Source organism: Pinus tabuliformis, chromosome 6, assembly GCF_031772625.1.
Source record: "Pinus tabuliformis cultivar Carrire ecotype Pingquan chromosome 6, CPIR1, whole genome shotgun sequence".
Classification (NCBI taxonomy): Eukaryota; Viridiplantae; Streptophyta; class Pinopsida; order Pinales; family Pinaceae; genus Pinus; species Pinus tabuliformis.
Window position 1 is genome coordinate 1533772860 of NC_142292.1, and position 25251 is coordinate 1533798110.

Genomic DNA, 25251 nt, shown 5'->3' on the forward strand with positions numbered 1-25251 from the left:
CTACAAGGAGTACACCAATCTATCATTGTTGAAGATTGCAGATGCACGGTTTGCCTTTTCATTCATCATGTTGAAGAGGTTGAGGGAGGTCAAGACCGCTCTTGGGGCCAGGGTTATTTTAGAGTTTTGTTTTTTTGGAGAAAGACAGATCAAGCAACCTAAAAAAGAGTGAAGGACACAGTGTGTGAAAATTTTATCTATCACAACAACTGAAAATTATTTTCCTAATTGTTAATTTATTTGCAGTTTGCTACGACAAATACCAAATAATTCACTTTGTGATTTTCACAAATAAATACTACGAAAGAAAAATAATGTTGGAATCAGAGAAAATCTAGCACACATACAAATAAATTTTACATGGTTATTTTTGGACAATTGTCCCCGGAAAAACCCAACTTGGGAAAATCGGTGCAGCAGCTGAGGGTTTTATTATTATGCAGTAGTGAGAAAATCCGAGTACAATAAACTGGATGCTGAATTTGGCAATCCTATAGAGAAAAATACTAGCAAAAATCTAGTGTGGAATTTTCCTCACCCCACAAGCAAATCCAACATTGAAGATTGGCCTCTGAAACACTCTACGTCTTTTCCTGCGTCACCTTTTGCATAGGCTCTGTGTAGGCACAAATCTGTACGACTTGAATCTCACACTGAGCTGCCTCTTTTGCTTGCCACTGACCTTGGAAACATTTCTCCCTTCCTCTGTGAAATTCTTCTACCACCGGATCTCTAAAACGACTTCCCGAATCTGCAAATCGAACAACTTATTAAAGGCTTTTGCACAGCCCCTGCGTTAGCCTCACTGTGGCTATCTCTGACTCTCTGTAATGTACTCGTTGGATCTGGATAACTTCCTCTTGCCTCACTATCTCTGCCCCTCATTGCCTCTGCTTCGTCACTGAAGCCTGAACTCTCCGGCAACTGACTGCTGCTACTTTGGAAAATCGGATTCTCCAAGTGTCTTTGGTGTATATTCTCCAAGTGCCCATCGGCTTCTTCTTATAATCCTTTGTTGGAGCACTAACGACCAAGATTAAAACTTAATCAAGGGCTAGGATCATCTTGAAGTTGATCTGTGTGAGTTTCTAGACTATTCTCATCTTGACTTAAATTAATTTTGATTAATTAACCAGTTTTCTTAAGTTTAGACTTAGGAAACATTAAAAAATAGGTTAATAATATAATTAAGTGATATCTAGGTGGGATTTCCAGAAACAATATTTGGGTTTTGGAGATCTCATGTATTCTAGCCTCTCCACCAAATTTCGTGGTTAGAACACATACGATGCTACAAAAACTAACACTTCCTTTTAGCGAGCATTGCATTCTAGTGCTACACACCTTGCCACAACACTCTGTCTCTATATCATCCTTTGTCACGCTGCTGATGTCTGGCAAGAAACTCTGCTGGAAATGACTGTGCTACTCCCTCAGTCATAGTGCTGCTCCCTTAGTCACAGTGCTGCTCCCTCAGTCATAGTGCTGCTTCCTCAGTCACTGCGTTGTTTCCTCCGTCACTACCCATCAACCATTGCATTAACTCTGATGTTGCATTTGTGCTACTACTGACACTGCCATACTGCTGCCAACCCTGCATCTGCACTGCAACTCCCTCTCAACTGTTACTGTTGCAATTGCAACTAAGAAGCATCCTAAATACTGAATCAACCGTGTTTAGTATCATGCATTCTCCCGAGCCTCTGACTGCTAATAGCTACTACATTGTCCACCAAGGCATCTGTGCTACTGTTGACTTTGCTACTGTGCCACTATGCACTGCTGCCAACATTGCACTGCACTCCTTAGCATTTGACTACTACTAGTTTTCAACTCTCGCTTCGGAATTTGACTGCATCATTGACACTAATCAATCTTGCGACTGAATATTGCGGGCCCCTGTAGCAAGGTAATGATCTTGACCAATCTCTGTAGCTCTCTAGGGCTACAGTACCAAATCACCCCACCTCACTTCTGGAGGTATATCTGTGAACATAGCAAACTCTTCCTCTATCCTAGAGGAAAGCTTGTCTATTTCTGTGGATGCTGTCTGTTGATCCTGCTTCTCTTGCTTGTCCTTCTTCTTGAGAGGACACTGGGTACTGTAGTGGCGAAACTCGCCACACCTGAAGCACTTGACCTTTGATAGGTCCTTCTTCTTCTGCTCCCCCTGCGCTTGACTGGGACCCTTCGATGCAAGGGCCACATTCTCCTCTTCCTTCACACTCTTCGATCCACTGCTACTATTGCCACTGATGGAGCTCTTAAGAAAAGCTCACCTCATTTCCTCCTGCTGCAAATTGGCCCACATCCTGTCCCATCTAGGTAGTGTGTCTCTGCCCAATATACTTTGGACGAAGACTTGCCAATCCTCCGAGACATTGTTTAGTGCCAATCATACGAGCTTTGATGGTTGAGGCACTGCCCCAACCACTGCACGCTGATCTCGGACCTCTTGAATCCTGGTGAGGAAGGGATCTATGCCTTATCCCATCTGCACCCTTACATATTTGAGCTTCTCTTCCAGTAACATCTTCCGCTGCTCGGAAGTACTTTGATACAGCGTGGAGAGAGCATCCCACGTTTCCTTGACCGTTCCTTGGCCAACTACACGTGAGACTATATGATCTCGGACTTCATCTAAGATCAACTGCTTCGCCTTCGCGATCTCCTTCCTGTATTCTTTGAGTTGATCCGCATCTTGGGGAACTGCTACCACATTGTCTACGTAGGCTTTTAGGCCATATTCATCTAGAAGGAAGGACATCCTCGCCTTCCAGATGACGTAGTTGGAAGCTCCATCCAACCTATCTTGATCTCTAAGCCCAGTGGTGGCCATATCTGAATTTGATATGGAAACTCCCTCTTCCTTTGCTCGGTTGCTGCTCTGCTATTAGCACTCCCTCTTGGAATGCGTAGATCTGCTAGCTGCTATTGCCAACCTGCAACTGGGAAAATCTGATTTCTTGGCTAGAAACCCTCTGAGAGAAATATCCCTCCGTGTGAGCAATTTCTCTTCCACCTGACATTGATTCTGCAACTGAAATTGATGCAAATCCCTCTGCGTCCAACCAAAAATTTGCTCAACGAAAATCTGAGTTGCTGTTGCTCCCTCTGACTACTGTAATCATTATATAGGGCAACTTGATTTTTTTGCAACCCTGCAACTGAAAATAGAATTTCTGCCCCAACAATTTGGCCTGCTTGTCAATGAATTGTGCAGCCTCTAGGAATTTCGGCCTGTTGTTCCCACTGAATAGCGAAATTTCCTTCTCTGCTTCTGAGCTTCCTGGCTGATCACCCACTCTTTGATACCATGTGAAAATTTCATCTATCACAACAACTGGAAATTATTTTCCTAATTGTTAATTTATTTAACAATCTATTTGCAGTTTGCTACGAAAAATACCGAATAATTCACATTGTGATTTTCACAAATAAATATTGCGGAAGAAAAATAGTGCTGGAATCTGAGAAAATCTAGCACACAAATAAATTTGACACAGTTATTTTTGGACAATTGTCCTTGGAAAAACTCAACTTGGGAAAACAGTGCAACAACTAAGGGCTTTAATATTTATTATTATGCAGTAGTGAGAAAATCTGAATACAATAAACTGGATGCCAAATTTGGCAATCATATAGAGAAAAATATTGGCAAAAATATAGTGAGTGATTTTCCTCACCCCACAGGCAAATCCGACACTGAAGATTGGCCTTTGAAACCCTCTACGTCTTGCCCTGCGTCACCCTCTGCGTAGGCTCTGTGCAAGCACAAATCCATATGACCTAGATCTCACACTGAGTCGCCTATTCTACTTGCCACCGACTCTGGAAACGTTTCTGCTTCAACTGTCGTGGCTGCGCCAACTTCCTGTTGTCTATAATAAGGCACTCCACTGCCCACTCGATATCACCTCGTCTCAATACAACCTCCATGTGGTTGGATGATACAAGCTTGGGCGGGTATTTATGCATGGCTCTTAAAACTACCCTCTTGCCATCTATTGGATCATTGAACTCCATCTCCATGTTCCGCTGGTCCGTGGTGTACTTTCCGATGTAGTAAAGCCACTGACACCCCAACACCACATTAGCTTCGACACATCCACCACGAAGAAGTCATCTGTCACTGTGTAGTTCCCCATGGTGAGTTGTAGCTTGGGAATGTACTTGTTGCAGTCCATCTGATGTTTCCCTGGTATGACGACTGTAAAACCATCAAACTTTGCAGTAGGAATTCCCCTCCGTTCCACCAACTCAGCATCTATGAAGTTGTGAGAAGCTCCACCATCAACCAGTACTGTCACCTTGTGCCCCGCTATAACCCCTCTAACTCTGAAAGTGTGATATCTAGGGAATCTCGACATAGAGGCTAAAATAGGAGCTTTGCCCTCTGCATGCGAGGACTCACCTCCAACAGTCTGGTGCATCTGCCCCTGTACCTGTTCCTATACAGGTCCCTGTATCTTCTCCTCATCCCCATCATCGTTGTCACTCTCTGAGTACGCCTCAATGTATGAACTTTGCATGTTTTGTCTTTGCTAGCACACTTGTGCCTTGGTGCCTATGGCCCCTGACAATTGATGCAAAGCTTCTTTTTCCTTAGCTCTTTCTAGGTCTCCTCATCTCCATCTTTGGTTTTCCGGTGGCTTGACCTCTTTACCCTTTTGAGGGAAAGAAGGTTTAGGAGTGAATTTATTTTTGAAAGCGACATCCTGTAAGCCCTTGGTTTTATTGATTTCCGCACGATTTGCGGTGGGGTTCAAAACTCTTGACCCATCCACGTAGAGGTTTTGCTAACCCCTCTACAAATAGCATCACCAATCTGGCCTCCGAAATATCTGTGACCATGATCACCAGCCACTGAAACTCTGCAATATAAGCCTCCGGACTAGTTGTCTACTTGAGCTGTGCGAACTCTATAAAATGAATCTCCGGATTTTTTTTGTCAAAGCGTTCAATAAGCCTCTGAGTGAACTCTGTGTATGATGTGATGCTGCCATGCCCCAACATCACCAACCCATGATACCACCATTCATAGGCCTCACCATCCAAGTGCAGGGTGGCCAATTTGATAGCCTCCTCCTCGGTCAGATGATGTAGCGGAAAATAAGTGTTCAATTTTAGTACCCACGATTGAGCTGAACATTTGGACAACCCATCAAAGTAGGGGATGGTCACCTTCCCCAAAGTTTTCTGCAGCTCCTGATTCTGCCTTGGAAACCTCTGAGATGGTTTGGGTCTGCTCTTCAACTGAAGGTGGCAGAAATCAGTAAATCTCATAGCAGCGCGAAAATCTTGTCCTAAAGCTTGATACTGCTCCATGTAATCTGCATAAGGGATTCCAAAATTAGCCTGCTTTGTTAAGTCCTCTGCAACCTCTTGTACAAATTGAGGCATATTAGGTTTGGGCATTTTACTAGCAGTGTGTGATTGGTTCTGCACATGAGTACGGGCTTGATTGCCCTCAGCACTGTTGGACCCTTCCCCATTCAATGGCTCCTTCCCAGTGGAAGTCCTTGTGTTTGTCAAACCTTTCATCAAATCCACCATCTTTTTTTGGCCCTTGGCCAAGTCATTTATAGCCTTGAGCAAGCTATTAAAAGCCTGTTCCTCCTTATCCCCCATATCTGGTCTTTCAAACTCAGGTGTTTTCTCTATCCCCTTGCCCTTTTCTGGCGTCTCTTCACTCTCTGTATTAGGGATATTTTCCTCTGTAAGGGGAGTTGGTTCTCTGTAAGTATGTTTTCTCCTATATGTTATCCCTGTATAGGGGTTTTCTTCTATCATGAAAGCACTGTCAAGGAGCAACTAACTCTCAAGCTGTTAACCCACGACTGAGCCAAGACTAAGGCTCTGATACCATTGTAAAATCCCTTTCCCTCCAAGGTTCTAGTTTTGAATAAATTTATGGGTTTGTATTTTAAATTTTCCCCACTGGTGTCCTCTGTCAATTAATTCTGGGCACACTGTTGTAGGCTTTGACTCACAATTTCAACTCCAAGAATGCATAAAAATGGAAATTTTATACCCACAGACCAAATTTAGAGCATCCAACACATTTATTTCATCACCCAGAAAAAGTACAGAACTGATATATGATATTTAACATTGTAATAGCAACCGAAATACTTCTTTACATTGACTGTACAACATAATAAAGATTTGATTTGGAATAGCTGAACCTAGTAACGTTGCTTCAGTTAGATAGCCCTCCAAATGACAGTAGCTCTCAGGAACAATCTCTCCATATATTTCTGCCTTTGTTTATCAGCGAAGACCAGCACCTATCTCCTTGGAAATACAACCTAGACAACAATTAACCAATTGATACGACCTTCAGAGAATGTTACTCCCACATTATTACCCTCAACGCATATCTAGGAGTACTTTGACACGTACATGCAGGAAAATGGCAGCGTGCAAACTCAGAAAGACACCCATGAACTGATATGAGATGACAGTGACTTCAAACTGGAAAATACAGCCTTCAACAAAGGTACTCTTGCCTTTATTGCTCAGAAATTAGTTCCCATCAGCATACACACGTCTAGCAATTGAAAGAAATGGTCCACAACTTGAGTCAAAATTAAGGAATATGACCCTTGTAATTTTCTGAACTCATCCTTGCTAAAGAGACATGGCCCTGCAATTAGAAATGAGTCCAGCCACCAAAGGAAAATTAAACCGACTCCTTTCTTTTTGCCTTCAAGAAGGGCTTGACCCAGCTAGTAATTTCAAATGGGAAACATCAACATGCTGCCTTGATGCATTCAATCTTTAGTTACATAAGTTTACGCTTCTGTTTCTTGGAGAAATATTTGGTCTGGCCCCACCATAAAATATGCAGCTCTCTTTCAACAACTCGTTGGCCCAGGAAGCTGAAATATTAAATGTTCTCCACTCACACTCCCTTTACTGATTTATATTTATGTTTGGTCCTTCATTCTCCACTAAAATCTTCACCCTGTCATAAAAATTAGAAAATACTATGTAAGGATGCAAAACCAATTGATATAACTTGAATACATCAATATTTCTTGGAAATTTTGTTCTCCATTGAAGTTCAACGGTGAAATTTGGGTGATTTCACTCTCAAACCCAAACTAGGGTGTCTAGTTTCAACACCGAAGTCTGCTATGGTGGTTAGGGTTTCAAAACCCTAAGCTTCTCCTTCAACTCTCTCCAAGAGCTCTTTCTCCAAACTCACAATTGCACGAATGAGGAGAGTCTCATTTTCCTTCTTTTATGAGTTTAGGGTTGCCCTTTCACCTACCCTTTTTTATTAAATTCACTTTTATAAAGTCACTTTTTTGATATTTCACTTAAGTTAAAACGACTTCTAAGTTGCCTCGGAAATATCACCCTTTCTCCTTTTTGAACTTTATAAAGTTTCCTTATGCAATTTAAGTCCCCTTATTAAATATTTCCCCACTTTAGCCTATGGGAACCACTTTAGGCTAGTGGACTTCGTCATAAGCTTCCTATGGGGATGGGGACATTACAGTCCTCCCCGCCCAAGATCGCTCGTCCTCGAGCAATTTCAATTCAGGATGTTTGAGCACCTGTTCGCCTTCCGAGGTAGCATCTTCTACTGGTAAATCCCTCCATTTTACCAGGTTCTCCTTGATCGTTCTACTTCGTAGCTTCCTTTCTCTTGTATCTAGGATCTTTTTGGGAACTAAGACCAATTCTCCTTCCTCATCCAATGGTGGAATCTCTGTGGAAACAACAACTTGCTGTCCCAAGGCCTTTTTGAGGCACAAGACATGAAATACATGAATCTTGCATCCCTTTGGAAGCTCGAGTTCATAGGCCACCTCTCCTACTCTTCTCAAGATCTTGAATGGCCCATAGAACTTGAGATTTAACTTTTCCGGCCCTTTGGTTTTGAGTGAAGACTGCCTGTGGGGCTGAAGACGAAGGTACACCATATCTCCCACTTCAAAGCTGCGCTCCACCCTCTGTTTGTCTTCATACAATTTTTGTTGGTTCTGAGCCATATGTAGATTGTCTTTGAGGACTTTTAAAATGTCCCGTCTCTCTTGGATCCAGTCTTTGGCCAGTGGTGCCCGACTGTCCCCAAATATCCTGTCTGCAAAAGTTGGGGCATCATATCCATATAATGCTTTGAAGGGAGTCATGCCAATGGACATGTGGAAAGTGGTATTGTAGCAATGTTCCCCCAGATGCAACCACTTCACCCATGTCTTTTGTTGGCCGGTCACATAATTCCTAAGATAGCCTTCCAGCCACTTGTTGACTATCTTTGTCTGCCCATCAGTTTGTGGGTGATAGCTAGTGCTCGGAGTTAGCTCAGTCCCCACAAGTTTGAAAAGCTCCTACCAGAAGCCACCCATGAACCTGCTATCTCTATCACTGACAATGTTTTTCGGCAACCCATGCAATCTGAAAACCTCCCTGAAAAATAGCTCGGCCACCTGTGAAGCTGAATATTTTGATGATATGGCAAAGAAATGGGCAAATTTTGTGAGCCAATCTACCACCACATATATGCAATCTTTGCCCTGCACCGGTGGTAAGCCAGTGATAAAGTCCATGGAAACACTCTCCCACTTCTGCTCTGTGATGGGGAGGGGCTGCAGCAAGCCTGCTGGATGGGTATGCTCTGTCTTGTTTTGCTGGCAAGTGTTGCACTCCCTCACAAATCTCAACACATCCGACTTGAGGCCTTTCCAGGTGAACCTCTCCCTGACCTTCCTGTAGGTCTTTAGATATCCCGGATGTCCTGCTAAGGGTGAGTTGTGAGCTGCCTGCATGATTCTCTCTTTGAGTTTTGATTCTGGTACAAGATAGATCCGGTCTTTATATCATGCTTCTTGATCTAAATTCATGAACTGGGATGAATGGATCATACTAAGTGAGATCATGCTTCTTGATCTAAATTCATGAACTGGGATGAAAGGATCTATTTAAGAATGGTTTCGATGCTTGGTTTCTTTTCTTTGCAGGTCAAGACCAGTGCTCAATCTCAGAGCAAACCACTCTATTTCAAATGCCAATTGAGTATCATTCTGTCTTTTCTGTTAAGCCAAATAACAACACACTCTACAATTTAAATGTGCACACACAACACTCATTGAACCATATCTTTGCCATTCCATATACATTCAAGTGAATATACATTATATATCTTCATTTGTGGATGTCTGTAGTTCAAATTCTACAGTCTAATACTGTATAACACACACTATTTGTGTTATACCAACCAATCAACACACGATAATAACACATCCAATGCAGGAGCATGAATTAAACACGCATTGACATGACTTCTCACCATAAGTAGACATTTTCAATGTATATTTTCATTTTTATGTGTTGATGGTTGTAGGTAAATGCCAAAGTGCATACCCTTGTGGTTGTAAGGCTGTAGGTAAACATTGTGTATTGCTGTTTTTGATTTGCACAGACCAAAGGGGATCACTGTAGCTAGTGATCCACACACATTCAAGCTTGTTCCCTATGCCAGTGATCCAATCTAAGGAGGTAATCAAGCTGTAGCATGTGGTTTACACAAAGGCAAAGCACAAGCAGAGGGACCCTATCTCACAGATGGCTGATGTCAAATGTTGGACAGAGTTGGGACTTGGCAAATGATATCTGGGTGCTGTCACTAATTGAAGACAAAGTCAATTCTGTGACTGCGTATAGTTTCCCAGTGCTTAACCGACGGTTGATGAGCGAAGGGAATGCTAATTTTCAGCAGAATAATGAGATTTTCATGATGGAATTCACATGAGAATACACAAAACTGAAACAATTACACAACAAATCCCAATCACACAGGCAATTAAACAACGCAAACAACAGAATTTACCTTGGAGAAAACCTGAAGGAAAAACTCCAGCATTGGACAACCACGATTAATCTTTATTTCTCTACAGTTGCAGAATTACAATGTTTTTTTGGCTCTCTGGAGCAATACAGATTACAATTCAGGAATTTCTATGCATTCCCCGTCTTCTCTGCCAAAGAATCCCTTCTCAAATGCTTTGTATGAGTTTATAGACATTTCTGGTGTTGCTGGGATCAGCTGGAAGGCCAGGCATCCCCAACTCTTCAGCTTCCAAACTCCCAAGCTTTTCCTCTCCTTTGTCCTTTTGCTGGCAGTGTTCATGTACAAGGTTCCTTTGTATTTGTTTCTTCTTTTAATTTTTAACCTTTTTGTGCTTTCATTGGCAATGTGCTACTTTGGCAGCAATTGGTGGCGGATTGAACAAGTGTGTGATCCTTCACACTGTAAATTGCATCCTCTGACATTGTCATCAATTTTGTAGTCTCGAGCTTCGCTTCCATAGACAATCTTTCTGGTCTTGCTTGGTGTTATACGTTTGCACTCAGCCATTAAACCATTTGACACGTGTTGATCCTTTTCAGATCATTAGTGCTCTCACAACACTATACAGCAACCGATTCAGATTGCAAAGAAAATAATGGACATTGTTACACTCTTATGGCTCATAGGAATCACGTAACTAAAGGGCTCTTGGTTTGAGAATGTTATTGCTATATTGGCAATCAACTCATGCCATTTCACTCATAGAAACACAAGCTCAAGAATATGGCTTCACACAAAGAAAAGAAACACTTGGAGTCTCATCTAGGGTATTTCCCCAGTCTCTTTGACAATCAAGGAAATTTGCACATGGCTTCTTGCCATTGCCTCTTTGCAACTCACCAAGATTAAGCATACACCCATATTCCCACAACAACGATCTTTTGAAAATGGAATTTCATTATGGCAGGAACCTGACAACCGTAAGGTATCACACTCTGAACTTTTGGCATCCCTCCAACAAGAGATGCATCATATGATGAACCTTGGCTTCTTTACCCAAGACTTCACAGCATTACACAATAGAGGGAATGCATAGAAACTTGTTTTTGTGGCAACCTTTACAAATTAGGGAGGAAATAGCCCTCTTCTTAATGCAGAAATGACCATATTTTTCTGAAATAAGATTGTGGAGAAGTTATGACAATCTAATTATTCCTTCTCATGTTCGCAATGCAGAGAATAAGAAAGGATTTAATCAAGAATAACGGGCTATACTTATGTAAAGAAAGCATAATGAAGTGGGTTTCTTTTTTACCAATTAATTAGCTTGCTAATTAGAGGTGATCTTCATAATCAATGTTACATTTTTAGAACTCACTCAAGCCTGTACAACTTGCAACATAGTCCCTTTGTAAGCCTTGAGCAACTTGGCTTCCTTTCTTTAATTTTTGGAATTCCTGCTCTCACTGGATTATGATATTTTATGGCTATTTGGCTGCTGTTCTGGTTGTTGATATCTGAAAATCTGTTGCAATGGTTCTCTTAAAAACTCAACAGTCAATACTGATGAATCTTTTGCTGTTAGTGGTGAAATTGCTGCTGTCAGTGCTGATTTACTGCTTTTAAAGTTAATGCTGTTAGCGCTCAATTAGTTCTAGTTTTTCTGGTTAGGTTCGTAATAGTGGTATCGAAGCCACCTTTTTGGCCTTGCGGGAGCAATACCAACAGTTTCCTTAGATACAAAGAAGATATAAGAGCGGAGGTAACACCTATTTTCACTCTGTATTGAATATCCCTACTTATAGGAATCTTATAATAATAATCTTCTGAAGAAAGTTTTCCAGATTATGTTCGGTTAACTTTATGATGAAGATTAAAGGATATTGCTCCTATGACTTGAAGCTTTAGTAGGGAAGTCAAAGAGTAATGCTGACAATGATTCAATGGATGGAGTATATGCTTAAGATTCTTACCCTAATGGTAATTCTTGTAGACACAAGGATGATGATGAGTATTCTTGTACCGCGTGCACTGCTTTGGAGAATCAATGGGTACAATCTCTACCCAAGGATGCACTCCTTGATTTTGATACATTCAAGGTAAAGGAACAGAATACCAAAGGTTCAACATATATTTTTTTGTTGAGATGGTTGAGGCAGCCAACCCCACCAAACCTTACCCCTGTAAAGCATAGGAATAAATGTTCACCATGGAATATCTTATGAAAATCAAAACCATGCTTCCAATTTTGAATCACTATTGGCAACAATATCTTCTATAATAAATTATTGGACCACTATTCCTTCCAAACAACAAACAGCCTACTACCAGATTTCAGAGAACAACCAACAATTCATGACTTGTTTGCAGGTACAGGTATGACACTTTGTAAAACAGGGGATGGAGGTTTGACAGGGGCACACATAAAATTTTATGCTACAAAGCAATTAAAAAAATCACTGAAAGAAATGGTTTATATTCATTTTCAGATTTGATTTATATTCATTTTCAGATTCAAGTCATTCAAGCATTCATGATTCATCAATTGACATTCGTCTTTGAATCTCTAAAAGAAAACAATGACAAAACTGTATTGTGCATGTGTTAAATGATGACTTCAAAGTTGTTCATTATTCCAAATTTGTGCCATAGTGACAGTAAAAATTTGTTGCTATCTTGTAATTTGCCAACACTGTTTGCCATTTTTTTTGGTCAGATGGGTGGGGCTATCCATGAGTTTTGAACTGGTGATCTTAACATCAAGGAGTGCCTTAACATTACACCCAATCACCTTCTATCCAAAGCCCCGTGGACAATGCTGTTTGCCTTTTATCTGCTTATACTCCTAGTGATTTGTAAAATGCAGTTTCAACAAATTAGGAATACAAAAATTAATTTGTTATTATGTATAGTTCCTTTATTTTATTATATTGTGAAATAATAAAATATAGTGTTTCTTAAGCTTTGCTATTTTTTTGCATGTTAATAGGGAGAAAACTTAGAATTGTGGATGGATCCACCTGATATTTATTTATTTATTTTTAAGATCTAGAGGAATCGATATCTCGTTGGGGTTACCTGGAATTGGTAAGCCCCTGGTGTGCTGGCTTGTGGGCTGTTAGCACTAGCCTAGAGGTTATAGGTGGATTCACCTGTTAGTGGATGGAACTTAATGTTCCATGGGGAATTCGTCTAGGGTGTGGAGTGTGTCCCCCATGCTTCCCATCCTCTCGGGACTAGGTGAGGCTTATTGAAATGTTTCACCAGTGTGCGAAACATGTTTCACGAAAAAGGGGGGCTTCTGGGTGTTCCCCAATTTTTTTTGCCAATAACCCCAATTTTTTTTTTAAAACAAGCACAAAAAAGACAAATACTTCTAATACCTGATCCTTTCTCTCATATTTCATTTTCAAAGTGATTGTCTTTTGCATGAGAGGAGTGGGCCGCCGTGAGCTAGCCGTGGCTTCCCTTTGGTGATTTGGCGATTCTAGTGGAGTGATTTAGCATCTATCTTGGTCCTTTAAGTAATTTCTCACTTGGAACTTTGGAAGAGGGAGCATATTGCTTTGCTTGCTAAAGGAGTGCATCAATTTGATTGAAGAAGAAGTCATGGTTTTCACCTTTAGATTGTTGATTTCTTCTTCAAAATTTTCAAATATTGTCATTTTTCTTGAGTTGATCTCAGAGTTCTCCTTCAGCATATTTCTCTTTTGGCAGATTTCTTCATTTAACAGTGTGGAGGTAGAGTCAAGAGCCTCCGTCTCAAATCTAGAATTGCAATGCTTGCTGTTTTCTTAATTTCTGAGCATTTTTTTCTGTTTCTATTTAATGAAAAATTAAAACTATTTAAGTGCATCAAATTTAACGAGAAACCGTTGTCATAGGGTGCCAAAATTAAAAAATATGCACTTAAAAGTTTAAAACCAGCAACATAAGTGATACCAATACTAGCAATAGTTGTGACAATGATAATGATTTTGATGCCCAGGCAAAGGGTCATGTTGGGAGTGGGACAAATGTTGGAAGTGGGAGTGGAGTTCCCATCTCATCAATGTTGAAAGAAAATCTAAGTGAAATATATACATACAGAATATTATATCCATTGATTGATAACAGTAAAGAATTTTTTCATTAGTAATTGCATTCCACACGAGAATTGTGGGAGGAATCTTACATGAGAGTTGAAGAAATCAACTTACTTACAGCGATGTGAACATCAAACCATTGTGCTCTATTCTCTGATCTAGCTATCAGAAATTGAGTCTGGGGATGACTCTCCACCCAACCAACCCCTCGGTCAAGACAACTGAGAATCCTTGACCACCCAATCAACTAACTATGCCAGTTTTTCAACATTACCATCTGCTTGGGAGCAATTGATGGAAATGCTGAGAAGCTGGCATAGGTAGTTGATTGGGGGCTCGGGCTCTCGGTTGTCTTTGTGATTAGCTGAATCAAAGATTGGAGTACAATGGTTTGGTGTTCACAATGTTGTAAGTTGATTCTTCCAACTCTCAGGTAGGATTCCTCCCACTCAGTTCTCATGTAGATTATGCAGTTACTAATGAAAATTTCCTTTACTGTCATCAATCAATGGCTATGAATTTATGTACGATTGTCTTTGAAATTGGCGCTATTATGTGATTGCAATATTGATTGCACCTCCAACGTCCTCTTCAATAAGAGAAAATAACTAGCATATCTAGTGTTTCTGTGCCTGAGGAATTCATTCGTTGAGTGCGACCTGTATATGGCTAAGGAGGTGTGGTGGTTGCAGATAAACATTTGCACATCTCTCATGGCTGTCATCAAGGTGGATAGTCACTGAATTTGGCAAAATGTCTTTAAGTGCATTGTTGAAACTAGTGCACACAGCTAGGGGTCCAAAAATATGCGTTTGTATTTACTTTGAATTAGTAAAATCCAATTGATCTACACACTGTTGTTGCATCTGTCACAACCTGCATGACATTAGTAGGCCCAATTTGCTCCATAGCATCTTGAAAAAGTTCAAATTGGAAAATTACATCTTTGTGCTTCCGAGAACAATCAATAACTCCAAGGAAGACAGGCCCATATCAGTATCTACTTATGATGTTGCTAAGTGGGAATTTGGCAATGTTTGTCCACTGATCAACAATATTAGAGCAACCCGCCTTCAACCATGTTTGTCTTGTCTGCTCTTTATGCCCATTAATATTGGATACTTGCCTTTTTAAAATCACTATCTTCAATTTCTGTTCACTTGGGGGCACATATGAGGGTCTTGATGCTGCAATTGCACGAGTATGACCCATCACCCTTTTGATAAGGAGAGTGACTAATGTGGAAAGGATTGCCATTGTCAAAAAGAATGGTTCAGCTTACATTACATCCTTGTAATAGTTTGTCCTATTGCACAAGAACGAGAACCTGTACCTTTTCCTTTTGGCAGAACCTCTGCAAGTGACAATATTTGTGGCAAAACCTGCATCTAAATAGGACAGTCCCATAATCCAAACACTGCTCGCATGAATAACCCCAGACTTCAATCATGATTGACAATGGGTGTAGTTTCTTTAAAATTACATCCAAACAAATTTGAGCATATCTCATAGAGTCAATTTAAAAGCCTTTATATAACTTCCAAAGCTGCCCCTTGTCAATCAAGTCATCCTCCCACTCTGGTGAGAGGAATGGAAACCTTCCTTGAAGAGGAGCTGTCAAGAAAGATTAGTTAGATTGAAAATGATCAACCCATAAGCAACCCATCCATGTTCAAGAAATACATATCACAGTTGCAAGTTCTTTCCCTGATCCGGATTTAAACAGGAACGCAACAAATTACAAATATAACCATACATATAGAGATGCAACAGAAACAATACTTCATTTCATTACTGTAAAATACTGAAATATGCTTACAAACAAAAATAGAAATAAACTAGCTAGGGCAATGGTAGCTTATCTCTGAGAAGAGATATGGCGGCTACATGCCTCTAAATTGTGTTACAATAAGGCTCGAAGGCCTATTTATTGTTGAGAAACAATGGAAAACCCTAAACATCCAAAAACCTAACCCTAGAAGATGAAACGCCAAACTGTGGGCCTCGTTTGGGTAAATTGGTACATCAACTTCCTGGGGTTGTAACTTTGGCACGATCTCTATTTGATGCGCACAATATCTTGTTAGAAAGATCTATCCGAGAACTACAACTTTGGGAAGAGCAACATCAGTCCGTGGACCCATGTTGCTCCCAGTTTTCCCAAAAAACGTCGTTTAGGGCCTCAAAACGGCTTCGGAAGTTCAAGACCCAAAAAACTGCTAAAAAGCTAAAAGAAACAATGGTGGGGGTCCAAGTGGACTTGGTGAGTGGCCACCAATATCCACCTGGATCATTCCTCCCCCTTAGGAAGCAATGGTCCCCATTGCGTTGAGTTCCTCCATGAGATGAGGAAACTTCTGCTGAACTTGGTCCCTGGTGAGCCACTTGTCCTGGTGAAGGAGTTGGCCTGCTTTGACAACTCGATACAGTTGGATATTCTATTGGTGAGTGTGCTTGATTTGTGTGTCCGTGATCCGATCAGTTGCAGCTTGTTCCATGCAATTTGGATTTAACTTTGTGGGCGTGAGCTGCTCTGCAATGTCGGATGTGTCTAGTAATGGTGGAAAGTATGGTCAAAGGCGGTCCGCATTGAACATTGGGTGCAGGCCAAGGAATAGGGGAATGCTGAGCTCAAATGCATTGTCTCCCACAACCTTGGTAATGGTGTAAGGACCATATCAGAGTGGTCTGAGTTTTCGATAGGCTCCAGTAAGGCGTTCCTTTTTCAAATGCAACCAAACTTTGTCGCCCACCTGAAACTTGTGTGGCACCCGATGTTGATCATGTTGATGCTTGTACTTGACATTTGATTTCTCCAGAATGTCGTGGACCTGTGGGCGAATATGTTGGATGTGCTCAATGAAGTTGTTTGCCTTATCTGTTTCGGACCGAACATGAGCCAAATCTGCGTGAGTAGTTGCAAATGGCATGGCCACATTAATGGGACATAGTGGCTGGAATCTCAAGCCCACATGAAAAGGGTTGTGGCCAGTCGAGTTGTGGAGAGCCCGGTTGTAGCTGTGCTGAACATAGGGGAGGCTCTCATCCCATGTGCGTGGATGCTTTGAGTTGTACATGCGCAAAATGTGTACGATCATCCTGTTGACAACCTCTGTCTAGCCATCAGTTTGAGGATGGAAGGCTGTGGACTTAGTGAGTTTGGTGTCCAGCATCGACCAGAGACCAAAATGTACTAAGGAACCTGCTGTCCCGACCTGAGATAATAGGCTATGGGATCCCAAAGTGTACACACACTTGTTCAAAGAAGAGTTTAGCAGTAGCTTCTGCTGTGATATTCTTCTTGCAGGCTGCCATAATGGCCATCTTCGAGAACCTATCGACGACCTTCCATGCTTAGTAGAAGGAAGCCCCGACATGTAATCCGTGGAGATGGATTCCCAAGGCCGACTAGGGGGGGCAGCGGGGTATAGGGGCCTTGCTTCTTGATGGTCGGGTTGGCAATGGCGCAGGTAGTGCATGATTTGATGTACTTCCCAACATCTTGTCGAAGATTCAGCCAATAGAAATAGTTCTGCAGTATTGCCACCGTTTTCTTGACCCCGAAATGCCCAGTAGCCCGACTGTAGTGTGCTTCCCAAATCATCTTGGCACTCTCGCTTGAAGGAACACAAAGGTGACCCAAGTGGCATAACAGGGCATCTTGGAGGTGAAAATCTGGAACATGCTGACCCTCCAAGAGTGTTTGGTATGTGTGGCCGAATTCTGGGTCGCTTTTGTAGAGAAGTGGCCAATCAGAAGTCTCGTGCCCACAAGAGTTGAGCACGGTGGTTAACGCCATGATCGGTGATCAACTGAGGCAATCTGCAACATTATTGGTGCTGCCCTTATTATACTTGATATTCAAATGGAACTGTTGCAGGTATGTGGACCACTTCTGATGGTGATCATTTTGCAATTTCCCTTGGGTTTGTATGAATTGCAGGGGTCGGTGGTCTGTGTGGATGACCGTTTCCTTCCCCAAAATGTAATGTTTCCATTGTTGGCAGGCCTACACAATGGAATACATCTCTTTGTCATAAGTGGGATATTTCCGGACTGTGTTTGAAAGTGTCTCACTGTGATATGCCATTGGATGCCCATGTTGAGTAAGGACTGCCCTAATAACATAGTCAATGCATCTGTCTCGACCTCAAATGGTTGTTGCAAGTCTGGTAATGCGAGCACTAGTGCAGAGCAGAGGCGATCTTTCAACTTTGTGAATGCCTTCTGTTGAGATTCAGACCAAAAGGATTTTGCTTTCGCTCCTCCCTTGCCGACTTGACTCAAGGGCCAAGTGATATGAGAAAATCCCAACACGAACCTGCGGTAGAAGTTGGCAAGACCTAGAAAGCTGCGGAACTCCGTAAGAGTGGTTGGAGATGGACAATCTCGAATGACTTGGATCTTGGCTGGATCCACATGCACCCCTCGTTCATCAATAATGTATTCTAGATACTGAACCTGGGTCATGCCAAAAGTGCATTCTCCAAATTGGCACATAACTTGTGTTGCCGCAGTGTTTGCAGAACCCGTCGGATGTGGTGGAGGTGCTCTTCCCAACTCTGGCTGAAGATCAGGATGTCATCTAAGTATACCACTACAAATGAGTTGGTGAATGGCCACAAGATGTCATCCATTAGCCTCATGAAGGTTGCAGGAGCATTCGTCAATCCGAAAGGCATAACCAACCATTTGAAAAGGCCCTCCTTGGCTTTGAAGGCAGTCTTCCACACATCGAAGGGTTCGATTGGTACCTGGTGATATCCTGACTTCAAATCGATCTTGCTGAAATATTTTCCCCCTTCAGTTGGTCCAGGAGGTCATCAATCTGTGGGATCGAGTACCTATTACGGACAGTGATCTTGTTCAGCACCCGATAGTCAATACGGAGTCTCCAAGTCCCATCTTTCTTCTGTACCAACACGATCGGGTTCCCACAGGGCGATGAACTCGGACGGATGTGACCTTTCTGCAGCAACTCCTGAATCCGCCTCTTGATTTCATCGTTGTCCAGAACGGAGCGCCGCTAGATTGGTCCATTGGGCAGTGGCGCACCTGGGGTCAGATCAATGGAGTGCTTGACCTGACATTGCATAGAAGAACCCCTGCGAGAGAGGTGAAGATGTCCTCGTACTACTCCACGACCTTGTCTATCTGTAGTTGTCGTGCGGAGGGGCCCTGTCTGGAGGTCGTGGCCACCGTCTTCTTCTTTCCTTGAGGGCGTATCATCTGGAAAACAAATTTCCCGGTTTTGGAAATGAGCTTACTGCATTGTTTTGCAGTAACCAAAGAGATGGCGGTAGGCGGTGCTACCTCTGGTATCTTGTACAACTTATTTCCCAAAGTAACAATAACAGCATAGGGCCTTGATTCATACACAACATGTCGCTTCCATAAGTATGGTTGTCCTCATAGTACATCACAAACATCAAGGGGAGCAACGTCACACAATAACTCATCCGTGAAGGGCTTGATGTTGTATGGAAGGCGACACTGTTGGCTCACGCGAAGATCCCGTCCTTAGTGAAGCCACTTGATGGTGTACGGTTGTGGATGTGCTGTGGTTGGTAAGCCCAGCCGCTTCACGACCTCTACCGAAATGAGGTTCTTTTGGCTCCCGCTGTCAACAATGAACTGTTGCGGGGAGCCCTTTACCTACATCTGGGAGTGGAAGAGACGCTTTTCCTCTGGATCTTCAGGTTCCTCCTTCTAGATCTTTGTGGTGGCAACGGTGATGTTGGGCTCCGCATCAATAATCTGCTTCTCTTTGTCATTCCCCTTGTCGGGTTCTGACTCAGAGTCGGAACATGCATCTGATTCTGAAACCTTTAGCCCGCCCACCAATGATTGCTTGGCCCGACACTCACTTGTGTTGTGAGTGGAGTTCTTATGGATCTAACACCACTTTCCCGTGTCCTTTTTTGGCTTCGCAGCGCTGTTCTTTGCTTGCAGCGTTGGTGGGTTGTCTTGGGTCGCCTCGCCTTGGCTTTGTCCTTTGTTCTGCGGTTTGGGGGCACCTTTCCCTTGCTTCGGATTCGCAGATCCAAAGTCTCACTTCTTCTGTTTAAACTTTTGCTCGATCTTGACGGCATATCGGTATGCTGTGCCGAGCGAGGAGATGTTCAGGAATTCTATTTCTTCTTGGATGTACTTGTGCAGGCAGCCGCAGTATTTGAGTACCAAATGTTTCTCCGAATCCTTGATACCCAACTTTATGTGAAGGGTATGGAAAATATTGGTAAAATCTAGCACGTCTTGGTCCCTTCCCTGCCACAGTGTGGTCCACTTTATGTATTGATTCTCATAGCTTTCGACAAGGTAGTATTGCTCCTTGATGGCAGTTCGGAATGAATTCCAAGTGGGTGTGGCTGAAAACAGTGAGGCGTACTTTCATCCTTCTGCTCGCAGTAGGTTTCCCACCAGTCCTTGACGTGGGGGGTGGCTTTGAGAAGAGCGAAAGTAATCTTTTCTCGGTCGGAAAAATCATGAACAGAAAAATACCCTTCTAGCAGATTTAACCATTTATCTACGACGTTTGCATCTATCTGACCCTCAAATGTGGGAATGTCAAAGTTAACTTGTACCTTAAAGGGTGTGGCACTTCCAGAGTAGCTGCTGGAAGTAGATGTGTCGCCCCTGGGTAACCGCTGAAGGATTTGGGCAAAGTTGTCCATCATCGCGTTCCTTTGTTGCTCGAGGGCTTCTTCGAGCAAGATTTTGATAGGATCTCTTGCCCCCTCGTCTTTCTTTTCATCTGCCATGGGAGGCCGTCGGGATTTGCGAGGCTGGTCTTGCAAAGGTTTGACCAGCTCAAGCCTTAACTCCTTATATCCCGACCTCGTTGGATACATGCAAAGAACGACAGAGAAAGGGCAGACCGCTCTGATACCACTGATCCAGATTTAAATAGGAACGCAACAAATTACAGATATAACCATACATATAGAGATGCAGCAGAAATAATACTTCATTTCATTACTGTAAAACACTGAAATATGCTTACAAACAGAAATGGAAATAAACTAGCTAGGGCAATGGTAGCTTATCTCTGAGAAGAGATGTGTCGGCTACATGCCTTTGAACTAAGTTACAATGAGGCTCGAAGGCCTATTTATTGTTGAGAAACAACGGAAAACCCTAAACATCCAAAAACCTAACCCTAGAAGATGAAACGCCAAACTTTGGGCCCCGTTTGGGTAAATTGGTACATCAACTTCCCGGGGTCGTAACTTTGGCATACGATCTCTGTTTGACGCGCACAATATCTCGTTAGAAAGATCTATCCGAGAACTACAGCTTTGGGAAGAGCAACATCGGCTCGTGGACCCATGTTGCTCCCAATTTTCCCAAAAAAATGTCGTTTAGGGCTTCAAAACGACTCTGGTAGTTCAGGACCCGAAAAACTGCTAAAAAAAGTAACTGTGCTACAATTAAGGAAACTGAAAAGCTGAAAGAAACAATGGTAGGGGTCCAAGTGGACTTGGCGGGTGGCCACCAATATCCACTTGGATCATTCCCTTTTGGCCTTGTTTGCAAATTTAATAGTAAAATAGCTCCTGGCATATAAAGAGATACTTTACTGTTCTTTCAGTTTTCAATTGAATTGAAGCAAGGCTCTCATTGTCTTCTGTGATAGTCACAACCCTATAAACTTCGAGATAAATGTATTCTCTTTTAAGAGCCCAATTTTCCTCCTTGAAGTTTTAAGTTTTTAAAAGTTCAATTGTTCTTCTTGATTTTCTGTACAAAACTATTCACCATGTGTCTGATGGACATTCAACTTGAACCTTTTTCCAGCCAAGAAAACTTGAAGTTCATCTATCACTGTGGATTCATGTTTGCTCGTGACCTCAATGCAAAAGCATCCAATCTTTAGTTATCACTGTGGATTAGAAGGCTTAGGATAATACCTTGCTTTTGTCACAAATATTTTAGTGGTGCTGAGTCTGAGTCCCAAACTGTTAGTAAAATGGGATCTTATTCTAGCATGTTTCTTTTTGGTTGCCACACTTTATATTATACCCCAAGGATAATGCATATTTTTTGTATTTATATTTTGTTTTATATCGTTTTGAATCTTGATCCTTTCAATCCCTTTCCACCAGGTTGTTTTTTATGTTCAAATGTTACATTTTTTTAATAAATTAATATGTTCTGAATCTCTTAAGTGCAGTGTTTTGCCACTGGGAGGTCAGAGGTACTATCTATGACTATGGCAATAACTATACAAAGGGTACACCTGTTATAATACTCTGTACAAGCGTACCTGAATTTAGGCCCCAAATGGCCTTGTTGAGTGGGTGAAATTATACTCCACAACTTTATCAAGCACTTCTATATGAGATATTGCGCAGAATTTCTGGTAACATTAGTTTACCTACAATCCATTTTCAAGTTTCACAGTGTCAATGAGAATTTTTTAAGGCTGGTGGGTGATATCATTAAAGTTAAAGCTCTTTCTCTGACACATATTCTATTGTGTTTATTGCCTATTCATTTCTTATCTTTGAATGGCTTGAGAGTTTAGCTTTACAAGCGGAGTCTAGTTGTTGGTTATGTTTTATTGGAAGTATTATCCATGTTTAAGATGCTATTTTGTAAACTAAGTGTAAGTCAATGCATATATATTTCTTATTGGCTCAAAAAAATGTTTGCTTGATAGCTGTTAATGAAGTAGAAGTTTAGATAGAATCAGACAAGGAAGGTGGGATATCTGTTGTATAAACTTGAAATGGTTGTGTTGCCAGGTTATTGTCAGATTATCAAGGATATAGTTGGAGGAGCTATCTTTCCAGAAGCTGGTGTAGAAAGTGGTGCTGGCCGTGGAGGAGGAAATGGTGGGTTGGTGGTGGTGCGAAATATTGACCATTTTTCATACTGCGAGGCTTGTTTGTTACCTTTTAAGGTGCGTTTCCATATTGGCTACGTATCATCTAGTCAACGGGTTGTTGGGTTGAGCAAGCTATCCAGGGTTGCAGAGGTATTTGCTAAGAGGCTTCAAGCACCACAGCGATTGGCAGATGAGGTATCCAAGGTATTGCATGAAACCATAAGGCCTTTAGGTGTTGCAGTTGTTTTGGAGTGTTGGCATGTCCAATTTCCAGGAGTACAAGGAAATGCTTACAAATTTAATTCTCAGGCAGAGGAGATGCCTGGGTGGTTGCATTTTCCTGTTCATAGAGGTACTGGTGTTTTTGAAGATGAAAATAGTGATGCATGGAGTGAGTTTATTGCTGTTCTGAGCCTTGGAGGTGTTAATATTGAGCGATCTTGCTCTAATGCATATGCTTTTCAGCAAAGAAGTTGGTGTCCCTTTCAGGTTGTTGATGGCTTGCATCTTCCAGTTATAAATGACAGAACCGTGGAACATGGCTTGAGATGTAATGGTCATGGTCTAAAAAGAATTTCTTGTATAAATTCTCAGCTCAATTCAAAATTACAGGCAAAGCATGGAGTCAGCTATTCTATGATGATTGGTGCAGTAGAGTCTATTCTTATTGCTCTTGGTGAAGATCATAAGAGGGAAGAACTCCGGGTTACACCCGCTCGCTTTGTCTGGTGGCTCCTGAACTTTCGATTAACAAACCCAGCATTGCAAGTGAATGGTGTTGATTGGAATGGTGCAAACTCTGTAAGACGAGGGTCTCCTCCTGTATTACATACAACATTAGGCAGCACAGACATTGATTGTAGTCATTTTCTTTTTGAAATTAACGTTCCTTTTTTTTCACAATGTGAGCATCATCTTCTGCCATTTTTTGGTGTGGCACACATAGGCTGCTTTTCAGTTACAGAGAATGAAGAACTTGACAGGTCAAAAATAAATTCTATAGTTCAGTTTTTTAGTCAGAAGCTTCAAGTTCAAGAAAGGCTTACAAAGCAGATAGCTGAAGCAGTTCATTCTGCTTGCAACACAGTTGATGTCATGGTAGTACTTGAGGCTAGCCACATATGCATGCTTTCCAGGGGCATTGAAAAAATTGGCAGCAACACTGCAACTGTTACAGTGCTTGGTCGATTTGTCACAGATTCAGCAGCAAAAGCTGCATTCTTTAAGAAAATTGTGAGTAGAGATGCTCATAAGAAATAAATCTCCATGCTTCAATTTGCCACGGACAATAAGCTACTCCAACATGCCAGGCATGATCCTGGTCCCTCGTGGCATTTTCAAAACTTTACATTCAATTATCTACTTCTCCCATTAATTAGAGAGTGTTGGCACGAAATTTTTTTATTGAGTCCACCAGCTCACCGAGAAGCATTGGACAGCTGCGACAGCTACCGGAACCAATCACTTCATTGAGAGGCATCTATTTGGGTTAGTTGTAGATGTTAATTTAGTGAGGGTTAGTGCTCATTTTGTACATGGCAGGTGTGAAGTGCCGTGATGTTGCTTGCCATGTCTTGGCATTGTTATAACCAAAGACAAGGCTTGTTATAACCAAAGACAAGGCTTGGTTGTGATGGCTAGACAGTTAGGTCGGTATCTTGGTAATTTGATACCCAACTTGAGCCTGTTGGGGGCAAAAGGGTGTTTTAGTCTGATTCGAAAGGATAGTCTACATTGGGGCTGGAGAGGGCTGCCGCACAAATTTTATTGTACCACTATTCAATCATTATCAAGTGTCAAGTCTCCTATTATGCAATCTTGTTACAATGATAAGCTGCTCCACCACAAAAGACGTGATCTTGGTCCCTTTTCACATATTTGACAAAACATATAATAATTAAGTTCTCTAATGAAGTAGAGGATATTGTCATCAGAAAGTGTATCCAACTGCAGCCTAAGAAGTTCCACTGGATAATTTAACACCAAATAGCATTGGGAGGCCACTGAAATGAGAGCCATCCATTTGGAGTAAAAAAAATATTTGGCTGTAAGAGATGTACGAATGGTACACAATTTAACTTGTATTTGATAATGTGTTATGATACATAATAACTGATATCTTAATGTGTCAAGGTTACATGATTTGTGGATGCTTATTGGAATCGGCAGAAGATTTTGGTGGTGCAGTTGCAGCGATCATCCTGGCTTTTAGGAATTGGTGAAGCAACACCCTTTTTCTTAATGAATATATATTTACATGAAAAAACAGAAAATTTAGGCAAATGGTTAGAGAACCGGAATTCTAAATTCTAACTTCATACAAAATCAAAAGTTCCACTTTCGACATATAACAATGAGATCAATGATCATATGCATTTTAAATTTCGGGAAAACCAAATTTCTATATCAGTGATTATCATTACCATACACATAACATCGTATGGTAGAAATTATAAGCCATAAATTTCTACTTTATACAAAACCAGAATTTCAGATTTCTAGATTTTGGAAAATAAAAAAGTCATAAACGT

General features: G+C 41.6%; 1 protein-coding gene across 1 annotated transcript in view; it reads left to right on the top strand.

Moving 5' to 3' along the window:
• Positions 1 to 24681, top strand: part of LOC149264575 (GTP cyclohydrolase 1-like) — a 33773-nt gene extending 9092 nt beyond the window's left edge. The window contains exon 2 of the mRNA XM_089428491.1: positions 22638 to 24681. Coding sequence (XP_089284617.1) covers positions 22638 to 23980 — 1343 coding nt within the window. The 3' untranslated portion in view covers positions 23981 to 24681. The remainder of the gene's footprint in view (positions 1 to 22637) is intronic.
• The last annotated feature ends 570 nt before the right edge of the window (positions 24682 to 25251 follow it).